General features: G+C 32.1%; 2 protein-coding genes across 4 annotated transcripts; both read right to left on the reverse strand.

Annotated features, from left to right (window-relative positions):
• Positions 1-689: 689 nt before the first annotated feature.
• LOC120282684 (GPI mannosyltransferase 3) lies at positions 690-5,041 on the reverse strand. Of its 3 annotated transcripts, none has more exons than XM_039289529.1 (10): positions 4,941-5,041; positions 3,760-4,150; positions 3,558-3,675; positions 3,359-3,463; positions 2,964-3,250; positions 2,270-2,551; positions 2,006-2,195; positions 1,555-1,706; positions 1,309-1,471; positions 690-925 (listed from the first exon to the last, which is right to left on the reverse strand). In XM_039289529.1, exons 2-10 carry the CDS (start codon positions 3,981-3,983, stop codon positions 839-841), a joined length of 1,608 nt encoding a protein of 535 aa, XP_039145463.1. In that variant the 5' UTR covers positions 3,984-4,150; positions 4,941-5,041; the 3' UTR covers positions 690-838. The 3 variants fall into 3 exon arrangements, with proteins under 3 accessions (XP_039145463.1, XP_039145464.1, XP_039145465.1); XM_039289530.1 differs by having other exon boundaries at positions 4,917-5,030; XM_039289531.1 differs by lacking the exons at positions 3,760-4,150; positions 4,941-5,041 and having other exon boundaries at positions 3,359-3,480; positions 3,558-3,646.
• A 2,340-nt stretch (positions 5,042-7,381) lies between these two features.
• Positions 7,382-10,241, reverse strand: LOC120281652 (universal stress protein PHOS34). Its single transcript, XM_039288343.1, has 4 exons — positions 9,893-10,241; positions 9,708-9,811; positions 9,494-9,612; positions 7,382-7,662 (listed from the first exon to the last, which is right to left on the reverse strand). The coding sequence occupies exons 1-4, from the start codon at positions 10,179-10,181 to the stop codon at positions 7,584-7,586; spliced, it is 591 nt and encodes a 196-aa protein (XP_039144277.1). The 5' UTR covers positions 10,182-10,241; the 3' UTR covers positions 7,382-7,583.
• Between the last annotated feature and the right edge of the window lie 1,890 nt (positions 10,242-12,131).

The raw sequence follows: 12,131 nt of genomic DNA on the forward strand, positions 1-12,131 counted from the left end.
ATTTCTAATTTCACCCTATCATTCTTTTTAAATTTAAAACTTTTTAACCATCAAAATTTTTTTTTTTTTTGAAAAAAACGACAAGTGTTAGAACCCAAAGACAAACACATGAGGGAGCCACATTCACCACTGAACCGTGCCATCACCTTCTGGCTTCTAAGTTGCACGAATTTATTGAAAAATTAACTTCATATATGTGTATAGGTTGGCCATCAAATGTGCCATAGACTAGCAATGCAGCCACTGATCATTGAGATGACTAACTTTGCCACTTAACAGCGCCAATGTCAGGCCCCCTAATCTACAGTGGTTTCTCATCTTGTTAAATAACAAATGATGATTACAATGACTTATAGTTTTTTAAAAGATTTTCTTTTGTACTTTTCCCAAATAATAATAATATTAATAAGCCCTTCATTTATGAAAGTTAGATCAATATATTTTATTTATTTATTTATTTATTTATTTATTTTTTTGGAAAAGGAATTAACCACATTCCACAAATCATGTTCTCCCTTTTATCCATCATACATAGAATAACTTGAGGCTCTACCAAAAGGCTAGTAAATCATTCAAGTTATCATATAATAGCTTCATCAAATTGATGTAGTAAAACGTTAATATATAAATCTTGTGGATCCCAAAAGGCTAGTAAATCATTCAGGTTATCATATTCACTAAAAACATCATTTTTGCATAAGTGAACTGATCATTGCACTAAACTCATGATGTTCTACCAATTCTTTTTAATCAATGCTATGAATGAATCATATCAACCAAGAAATTACAAAGTTAGAAAACGATATATCTTGCGAGGTTGATCAGGTTAATACCTGTGTCATGTTGGGATTGTTGACGAATATATAACAACCGACGCTTGAAGATCCCGATCTACTTTGAAATGTGCATGGAAAAATCTCTTAACCTGTGGATGAACGAAGAATGATTTTCAACAATAGCTCAACACACACATTCATCGATGTGAATACAATGCTTAGTTTAATTATTGACGATAACTCCGTAAACGCATTCTTCAAAAGCCTATCACAGATGTAAATCCTAATGCTTAGTTTACTTATAAACAATAAATCCACAAACAAGTTTTATCGAATGCTCATCATAATCCATCTTTTCAGCAACATTGGCTATATAATTCTGTTTGAAGAATGAAAACTAGTATTAGTTGAAGAAAGATTACAAACAAAAGTTCTAACATTCCTTGCTTTAGTCGATAGAACTAAACTTTTAAAAATAAAAAGAATGATGAGTGTAGCATAAACCATAAACCGATCTAACAATAGTTTTTACCTCTTTATAGGAATGTGAAACCAGAAGCTCTCTAAGATGTTTTTCTTCAGACTCAAACATTACCAGATGGCTCGGCAGCGATGAATTTTCCAACATGGTCGAAACAAACCCAACAGGATTGCTCATGAATCGGTCAGACTCGTCCACATAGCCCTTATTATCACTGCATATCACACAAGAATAGCATCAAAATAAAGAAATTTTTAGTCGAATGTGGGATATGCAACTAGTGTTTATCAGAGTTACCTCGGGGAGCAATCTAAGATGCGCATCGGCAAGTTGCTATGTAGAGAAGAGTAATAAGGTGTAGAATGACAAGGCATTAGGAATAAAACACTCTTCACTTTTCCATCAGAGGCTTGTTTGGATAAATAGTAAATTGCATCCTCACTTCCTCTCTGGCCGACAAATTTTCAAGTAAGAAATAAGACAACAAGACTATAATAGCAAAGTAAAGATGACCATTCTAAGCCTTGCAATGTAAACAATAACAGAAATAACAAATCTTTAAGATAATAAAATTTGTAACATAATCTAAATTATTGTGTCCTCACTCCCTCTGTGACTAACAAATTTACAAGAAACAAGACAATTAATGAGACAATATAAGCCTAGAATTTGTAACAAGAACATGAATAGTAATTATTGAATTTTTTTTAAAAATAAAATTTGCAAAATAACATAAGATTAGCCTTACCTGATGAACTAGACTCATATACAATGCCATTGGAACATTTGTCGCAACAAGAAATAGAATAGCTACTTGTGCTCTAGAAGGACGTCTAGAAGAAGCTTTTGTATTTTTTCTTTTGGAATCTGAATCTGAAAGCTCTGCTAATGAATACCCGGAGAACATCAGGGATAATGGAAGCACTGGCAGGACAAACCTATACAAAGCCAGCAAATATGCAAATAAGAGAACAAGTTAAAACAAAATAGTTGCTAGAATGAATAAGTGTACCTGAATTCCTTGTGACCGAGAATGCTGTAAACACCTAAAACCCAAGCAATGAGGCCAGAAAACCTCCAATCTTTTGATCTAAAAATGCCAATCAGTGAAAATGGCAAGAAGGTGAAAAGCATGACTGAGTATCCCTGACTGAAGTACCAATGCCACGGGTGGGTTCCATAATAGTCCCCTCCGGCTGAAAAGAAATTAAATTTAAGAAAATTAAGAGGCACAAATACCATTGACCTATACATCCACCAGTCCAAGATACTCGTCAACCCCAAAACCGAAAGCCTGTCACAGTCAAAAGTATCATTCAGAATCTAGGAAATGCAGCCAATTAAAAGTGCTACAACACATACACTGATGAATCATTTAAAAGCAAAATGTGAGACTATCATCAATTGGAGTATCGCAATTTATGCCATTTCAAGAAATGAATCACATGTTCATTTCTTCTGTCAGCATGCCACAAGATAATTCCTGATTTCCCCACAGGAGTTGTAAGTGTAGCAGTGTGCTCAATAATAAGAACCTTAAGAAATGACTCACTTTCCACTAATTTGATCAAACTTATAAACCCCTTCATTGAGTTTATTAAACTTACTAGCAATGGTTGAGTGTTCTCCCAAGCATGAAAATTTAGCCAGCTTAATTAATTAGAAGAAAGTAGGATATGCATCTATCACCACAACTGAAAACATACCCTATAGGAATCACCTCAAGAAAGATGAGCTTCAACCGATTTCTTTCCTGCCAAAGATCCACAAACCCGACATATAACCATGTAATAGCACTGGTCGGCCGAATTGCACAAGCTAATGATGCAATAAACAAAGCCAATTTCCTTGAACCAGATGGATGTTTCTTAGAAGAACTTGCAAAAGAAGACCAATAAAACAACCCCACGACAGTCAAGACAGTCTCCAAGCTATTCACAAGTGTCCTTGTGATGCAATAGAACATAAACCAGTTCACCAATTGGCAAAAGAGCTACACAAAAAAATTGAGCAATTTATATCATATTATGAAAAATAAAAAAGAAAATACAGTCAATTCTGATGATTTTAAGAATTGATTAAAATACAAAGAAAAGGATACCGTCCATCGAGCAACACGTGCATCATAGATGAGCCGAGAAAGCTTATATAGGTAGAGATCAGCAAATGAAGCAAACACAGATTGCAGAACACGCGGAGCTTTCCTCTGTTTATACATTCAAACTGCTTTCAATTAATTATTAGAATCACACCATAACATTTGAGGGGGCATAAAGAAAGAGAGAGATCTGATCAAGTACCATTAACCACGGGGTGTCCAAGTGGAGAAAGCCCATGACCTTATAAAGAAGCGCAAAAAGCAGAGGATGAAGGTAGCTCCGGATACCCTTCTTCCACTCCCAGGTGAGATGCCCATACCTAGAAAGGAAAAAGAGGACCAAATGTCAGTTTCATAACAGAGAATCAAGAAACAATTGAATGAATGAACGGATGGATGGATACCCAAAGGTGATATTGTGGGCAACCTCAAGGGTTTGCCAATGCTCATCTGGATTGAAGTAGGTTTGTACCAGCAGAGAGTTTACCACCCGGAAGGCCAAGCAGAATGCCCAGATCCACTTATCAGAAGACACAGTCGTTACTGCACAATATTGGTCTTTGGAGCTTCGGTTTGTGAAAGACATTGCCTGTGCCGGCGGAGCTGCAGATCTTCGTCTTAGACTCATACCGCAAAGGAAGATAAAATGGTATCTTATTCAATTCTGTACTAGTGGCTTCTGATAATGCCTTAGAGACCCAAATCAGGGCCTCTCATCCTACATTGCCCATCTAACTTCATCAATCTTCTCACCTCCTCAATTTCAAGCAAATGCAATGATTCAAGATTTATTTCCTGCATCACGGTTAATTTCAGATATTGAGAGCTGGAAATTGTATCCTATTCACATATGCCCATCAGCATTTCAAAAAAAAATTTATAGATGTGCATGATGTCACAGAACTCAAGTACCCAATGCATATTCTCTCGCCCTAATCCTCCATCAAAACTCTGGAACATCCCACAAAAGTATCAAATTTTATCGTTTACGGTTGTTTGCATTACAAAGACAATAACTAATCAATGCAAAACTTAAAACATTGCAAATTGGCAATAATAAACATTATTTCAAACATGCTTTTTTGTGAAATCAAGGCTCATAACACAATGTATGTCACAGAACTCAGTATCCCATGCATATTCTCTTGCCCTAATCCTCCTGCAAAACTCTAGAACATTCTACAAAGGTATCAAAATTTATCGGTTACAGTTGTTTGCATTAAAAGGACAAAAACTAATCAATGAAAAAGTTAGAACATTGCAAATTAACAATAACAAACATTATTTCAAACATTTTTTTGCAAAATCAAGGCCAGAATCATTCCTCTTACATTGCTCTGCAAAACTTTAAAATTTAAGCCTTTCCAAGATGCAACCTTTCCTAGTTTCATTTCAAACAAAATCATTTGAACTCTATTTCAAATCACTTCTGATTCCTTTACTTCACAAAATTTCGCAAAATGAACACTATAAAAAAGCAATTATCTAGATCAGACATAACTGAGAAAACAATGAATTCAAATCATTCCTAAGAACATAAACCCTAGATCCGATTAAATACCACAAAATCAACGCTTGCTTGCACCTCATAGATCTCTAATTCTTGAGGATCTTGAGCTTTTTGATTGAATTTCTCTTCTCCGATTCCTCGTTCTCAGATTTCAAACCAAATTTTCCATTGCGCTTGTGAGCGAGCGAAGCAACCGCGATGAGTATTATTGTTGGGATTCTTTTTACAAATCACACCCTTGAAAAGTTGAAATTCATAAGCTTAGCAAATTTTCGAAAAGAACCCCAACAAAAGCAACAATCTAGAACATTTTCATTTCCTTTTTCTTTGAATTTAATTTATATAATTTTTTTTTTTGGAAAATTTATTTGCGTTTGATAGATATTAGAAATAAATTTTCAAAATAGAAAACACTTATAAAATATAGTTTTAAAAAAAAATGGTTTATATACAATATGATCACGTATATAAACGCAACTTATAAATAAACATCAAAATATTAATCACTCAATTTGGGGTACCTATCTCACTTTTATAAACGTCAACTTATAAATATATTTATATAAAAAAAATCATGAATAAAGATATATAACTTTACCACTAATTGTTTATGTTAATATAAATTATCTGTTTTTTTTTTTGGTAAATAACTGGATATTTCATGTGTGTGTATGTGCGAATATATATAATTTCTATTATATTTATTTTATATTGTTGTTGTTTAAATATTGTCATATATATATATATATATATATATATATATATATATATATATATATATATATATATATATATATATATATATATATATAATAAAAAAATAAAAATAAAAATAAATAAACATATAGCCTTAAAAAGATAAAATATATATTTATAAAAAAATAACAATTAATTTGAAAGAAAACGTGGAAGAATTGTAGGCAATTTTCTTCATCTGTGACTCCTTGTTGATTGGAATGGAAACCAAAGAGGTCCTTATGTTTTTGCGCCAAGGTCCTCCATTATTAGTGAAAATAATTCATATTTTTTTTTTCTTTAAAAAAAAAATCTCAAGTTTCCTTCACATAAGTGGGCAATTAGTTACATGGGCATATAAATTGTTTACCCACAAAATATAAATAATAAATAATTATAATGTTTATCTTATATAAAATTTCAACCAACTTTACTTTATTTTATAAAATTTATTACAATTTATTTATTTATTTATTTATGTGTAGTTTTGCTATTGTCCTGGCTTCTCACGAATTGCAACTTGGCACCATGCATATAACAAATTGAGCCGGTAATAAGCCTCTAGAAATTTAGACTGAGAATATATATTGCAAACGAATTAAGAAAGTGTTTAATTGATAAAATAAAATAAATTGGAATTCAAAATTCATAAGCAATTTACTAAAATATACATATAACAATTTTACATAAGATATTTGTTATGTTAATGAATTCCTTATCATCATCATCTTCTTGACAAATACGACAAACACAAGTTAATTAAGAACATATATTACATACCGAGAATTGATTGCCCAACATATACGTCCAAACCGATAATTAATTGATCCAGCCTCAGCCTGTAGACCCAAACCCACAACTAAAACCTGATAATACCGCTATGTCCAACAAAACTTGAACTCAAAGCTCTTAAATTCTCACACCATATTTTACCAATACCACTAAACTATGAACATTTTCCTTATTAAATCTTTGAATGTTTTTTTTTAATTATATATATATATATATATATATATATATATATATATATATATATATATATATATATATATATATATATATATATATATATATATCCCATGTATTACACCCAATGGCAACAAATAAACAAATATAAAGGATGTGATACGGCACACGAGCAACAAGCTCCTGTGTATTGCACTAAACCGATGGATAAACATTAATACAAAATATATACATGAATTACTCATCTCAAATTACACTGGCAAATTAAAACCAAGCTTTTTATTCAGAAAACTTATCTATCTTTTTATGTTAATTTACCTCCACCGGAATTATCTCTTCCAAAACATCAATATTTTGTTTCACTTTGAATAACAATTTGGTTAGCTTTACACACTTAATATCTTTTTTCTTGATCTTTAAAGTACCCATTCAATAATTAATCCACTATAAGCTTGAAGTTTATGCTTATAGATAAAAAAAAAAACAGAAAATTTAGAAAGAATGATGCTCGTCTTGTTTCATTATTTTCACCAAAAGAATCTTTAAAATTCACAAACAAAACAAAAGAATTGATTAAAAACGTTGTTTTATTTTGGACCATCAAAACAATCCATAAGTTCTATTGCTAAGAATCTCTATTTATTCAAAACTCCCTTATTGAAGTGCTTGCAAACAATCAACAACATACCTTGGGTGTTCCTAATAACTCAAAAGGGTTCTGTTTATGTCTGTATATAAACACACATGACTGGGTGTCTCATAGTGAAGGAACAAATCCACAAGATAATCTTCAAGAATCAAATAAGAGTGTGAGCTAACAAAAATAACACATGGATTGAGTCTATATGCACAAGCTCTGATTCTTCAGAGTTAACGAGGAACATTACATTACACGGTGAAACATGCCGACCAAATCGCACAATAAAGCAGATAATAGACACATAAGCAAGTTAACCTATAATAGCACAACATGACATATATATATATATATATATATATATAACGAAATTGGGATCCTCAAGAAGTACCCTTTATTACGACTACCGGGCAGCTAACCTGGTTGATGCAGTAGTGGCTTACACTCCCCAAGAACATTCTGAAACAGCATCAGGTTTGTTTAGATTCAGATAATTTAGCTTTAAAAAAAGGGCAACTGAAATATGCATAAAGAAGAACATGGCAAATGGGAAAAGAAATCATTGTTGCAGAAATTTTGCAAAATAAATATTGATAGCAATTGCTGCAATTAAGAGACAGAGTCCCCACCAGAGTTAGGGGGTTAGCCAAAGTAAAATTGGAATGCTAGTTAAGACTTTCCAAGATAACACAAAATAGTTTTATGTGGACAAGTCAAACACTTGATGTATCATCTACGTGCACTACAAGGGTGCTCTAACCATATACTGAATGGAAAAAATACATGATTAAAACTACAGTTAAAGCGACTATTGGCACCTAAACTACGTGAATTTGTTTGTTTTGGCCCCTGTCAAATGCGCCTAATGTTTGACACATCGGTTGTCACATTAGGCAAAGAGACCAAAATAAAAGAATCTATGCAGCTTAGAGACCAAAATGAACATTTTTTAATTAGTTTAGGAGCCAAAACAAACAAAGACATAAATTTTAGAGGGCCCAATTGGTTTCAATTCTTCAAACCATTTAACCATACATTAACCAAAAGATAGCCTACTATCAAACTTGCCCTTCATCCACCAAAACATTTAATTGTGTTCAAAATTCAAATGACAATTAGGGCATCAAAACAGAGTTTTATAGGGAATGTGTAAACAAAGCACTAGAAGCACTGATGAACTTTTCTGACAGCCACAGTATTTGACAATAACCACTCGAAATCATATTTGGTATCAAACAGTTGTCTAGACAAGCCCAAATCAATACAAAAATTCATAGTCCATGACATTACTCCCATCCCTCCATTCTCCAATAATGCACTGTTCTAACTTCTAGTACTAGACATCGGAATATTTGCTTCTATTTCACTTTGAGTACAATATCATCACAAGGCTTGCTAATAGCTTCACTCTATAATAGATGTTATGGAATACAATTGAGAGAACTAACTTGAGAGTATTTGAAAGTACTTCATATGCTTAAAAAGGAAGAACCAACAGAAAGGCTCATTCACTTACCCAAATTGGATCACTATAGTAAATATACCAACAAAAAACATACCGTTTGCTAAAGAAATATTAAAACAAATATGCGTGATAATGAAGATGAGTAAGTGGAACTTAAATGCCATTTCCGAAGTACGCAATTGTAATTTAAAAAAAAAAAAGCTTCTTAATCAGCACGTACTATAACTTATAATGAATCAAATCTATCTTGAAAAATACCTCACAAATGCTTGTATCAATGTCTACAATAAACCAACTGAAGAATACATCATCAAAGACTCCAATGAGGCACAAGCACAAAAAGCAAAAAAATTCTAAGAAACCAAATTCCCGTATATCAAAAAACAGAGCACATATGATCAAATATTATAAAGCAAGTATATATCCAGAGAAGAATTGTTGATACTTTTCAGTCTTAAAGAACATTTTAGAGGATTACAAATTAAAGCAATCAAACTTAAAATAATTCGAAGAGTTAGCATACCTTGAACTGATTCTATTGTTATAGAAGAAAACCCTACATTTTTGGAAACTAGATTCAAGTAAAATACTCATATCAATACAGAATGTTCTCATAGGTGCAACACTTTGCATAATCTAAAACTCTCAAGAAACAATCCTCAGGGGAATGACAAACTAGGCATGTATAACAAAGCAAGCATAGAGAGAAAAAAAGCACTTAGAAAACTATACTACTTCATCAGCATCAAAAAGCATTTGCTAGTAAAACAAGGAGCAATTCACAGTGCAAAAATCAGAAAATGAATGAGAATTTTGGATTATGACCTCTTGATCGGCCCAAAACCACGGGATCCCATCACAAGCAAATCAGCATGTAACTTGTCCACCACCTCACAAATCTTATCCTTGGGATCCCCCACCACCACTTCCGTTTTCGCTTTCACCTTCAAAATCAACAAAAATCCCCAAAACCATCAAAAAAATCGAAAGAAAAAAAAACAATTCATTCAAACAAACAAATCCAAGGTCACACACTCACATGCAATTCATCACAAATCTCAAAAGCACGATTCAAGATCGCATCAGTGATACGCCGCTGGTGCGCCTCGATTGCCGCAGCGAAAGCCGGCACCTCAACATCACCTGCCAGGAATCAACAATCAACAATCAACAATCAACAATCAGAGGGATTGAAATTGGAATCGAAGCACAAAAGGATCATACTGGGGCCGCCGAATGGGATGGCACCGGGGTTGAGGCTGGTGGCGATGGAGGGAGGGGATTGGACGTGGAGAGCGAGGAAAGAGCCACCAGATCCGTCGGTTTCCGATTGAGGACGAAGGCGGAGGTTGGTGAGAGCCCAGCGGAGGGCGTTCATGCTCTCCTCGCTGCCATCGACGGCGATGACGACGAGGCCAAGGTTGCCGGACGCCATGAGAAGCAGCGATGGATCTCGATGAAGCTTGTACGGTAAGGAAGGAAGTGTGATCACCATGACGTCATTCTCCGTCATCGTCTTTTCAAGTCGGTGATTGTTCACTAGTGGGTCCCATGAAGTATTTAACCGCGGTTAAATTGTTTTTTGAAAATTTTAAAAACACTTGTAATTTCTTTTGCAAGAAAAAAACAGACTGAGATTTGATTTATTTATTTATTTTTTCCATTTTTAAACTATATTCAGCTAGTAAAAACATAGTTAATAAGTCTTTACCAGTGATAACTCACAAGGATTAAATAATTATTTTATTTAAAAAAATCTTTTTCATTTGGTATAAAAAAATATATTTTTTTAAAAATTTATTAATAATTTTTCAAAATTCTAATAAATAAAAAATTAAATTAAATTCTAAAATACATACAAAATCATATTGAAAATCATGTATTTTTTTTATATGTGTGGTATTTTTTTATAATAAATTGACTACTTGGCGGCCTTGGCACAGTGAATTATGATTTGTTAACAAATTTTTCTTTTTTAAACCAGAGAAACCATATAATTTAAAAAAACAAAAAAATAAACATATGCCTGCAAAAACTAGAAAACCATAATAATTTTTTTAAGAATATTTACTTTTGAAACAACAATTTAAAATCAAAAACTAATTATTTATTACTTACAGTTATTTTTTGTATATTAGTATTGGTTCCGCGTATAATATTTTTGTTTTGGGGATAACACCTTATCAAAATCCAAAGCCACGTGAGATGGGAATATAAGTACTTGTTGAGTTTATTCCATGTTTGTGCACATTTTAGGAATGGCACTAGATCAAATCATAAAATCCACGGTTGTCCACATTGCTAATATGCGCTTGTCTTATTTCTTATGAAAAATTATACATTAATTGTGCTTTGAAATGCAGTCGGATTTTAATAATCCAAATCCTCAACTGTGGTTTAGAAACGAGTTGAATTTTTTACTTTTTGATATAAAAATTTATAGTACTATTATTTACCTACTGCAAAAATGGTAAATGTGATTTTCTTGGACAATAATTCTTAAATGTATTTGTTAAATAAATCCAATTGTTGTAGTTTTATAATAGAAAAAAAAAAGTAACCCAAAATTAATTTTTTATTAAATTAAAAGTCCAAAACAAGATCATAAGTTGGAGAGCATAATTAGGGAAGTTTGGTTAAAAAAATTAAAATATAATTACGAGGGAAAGTTTTTATTTGAAATAACCAAATTTTTTATTTTTATATGAATATATTTAAAAATAAATTTTTTTATAAATTGTTTAAACTATATTCAAAGGTAATGGTTGAAAGATTAAAAACTTGTTTGATTTACAAATGGGAATACGGTAGACAATCCATTATAACACAAATGGTTGAACTATTACACAAGTACTTAAGGCCTATTTGGATTGTTGAATATGAATGAGAATAGAGAGAATGGGAAAAGAAAAGAAATTAGAATTGAAATGAGAGAAATAAAGATAATGTGTTTTGTTTAAGGGAATAAGTATCGAGAATAGAAAAAGTCAAAAAGTAAAATGTAGTAAAATTACATCAATACTCTTGTAGGTAAATTGTATGATGTTATATAAGATAGTGGATTATGTTTAATGATAAATATTTAACATTATTTATTATTAATTATTTATAATATAAATACATATTTCAATATATTATAATTATATAATTAATTTTAACAATTTATTTAGGGAAAATTACTGTTCACCCCTTGTAATTTTCAAAACTTCCCAAAAACCCCCTCCAACTTTTGCACACCCCAGACAGCCCTCTGTTATATTTTACATTCCTTTTAACCCCCCGCCGGTAAGTTGAAGTGGGTCCACGATATGAAATTCCTTTTTTGCCCTTGCAAAAGGTGGGAAAAATGACGCCCAATCATAACTTTCTTTATGCATAGTTTTTTCATGCCTCGCTTGCTTTTTTTCTCAAACAAAGTTTAGAAGGCTCATATCTTGTTCTTCTTGTTCTTGTTCTTGTTCTT

This window comes from Dioscorea cayenensis, chromosome 18 (genome assembly GCF_009730915.1).
Source record: "Dioscorea cayenensis subsp. rotundata cultivar TDr96_F1 chromosome 18, TDr96_F1_v2_PseudoChromosome.rev07_lg8_w22 25.fasta, whole genome shotgun sequence".
Lineage (NCBI taxonomy): Eukaryota > Viridiplantae > Streptophyta > Magnoliopsida > Dioscoreales > Dioscoreaceae > Dioscorea > Dioscorea cayenensis.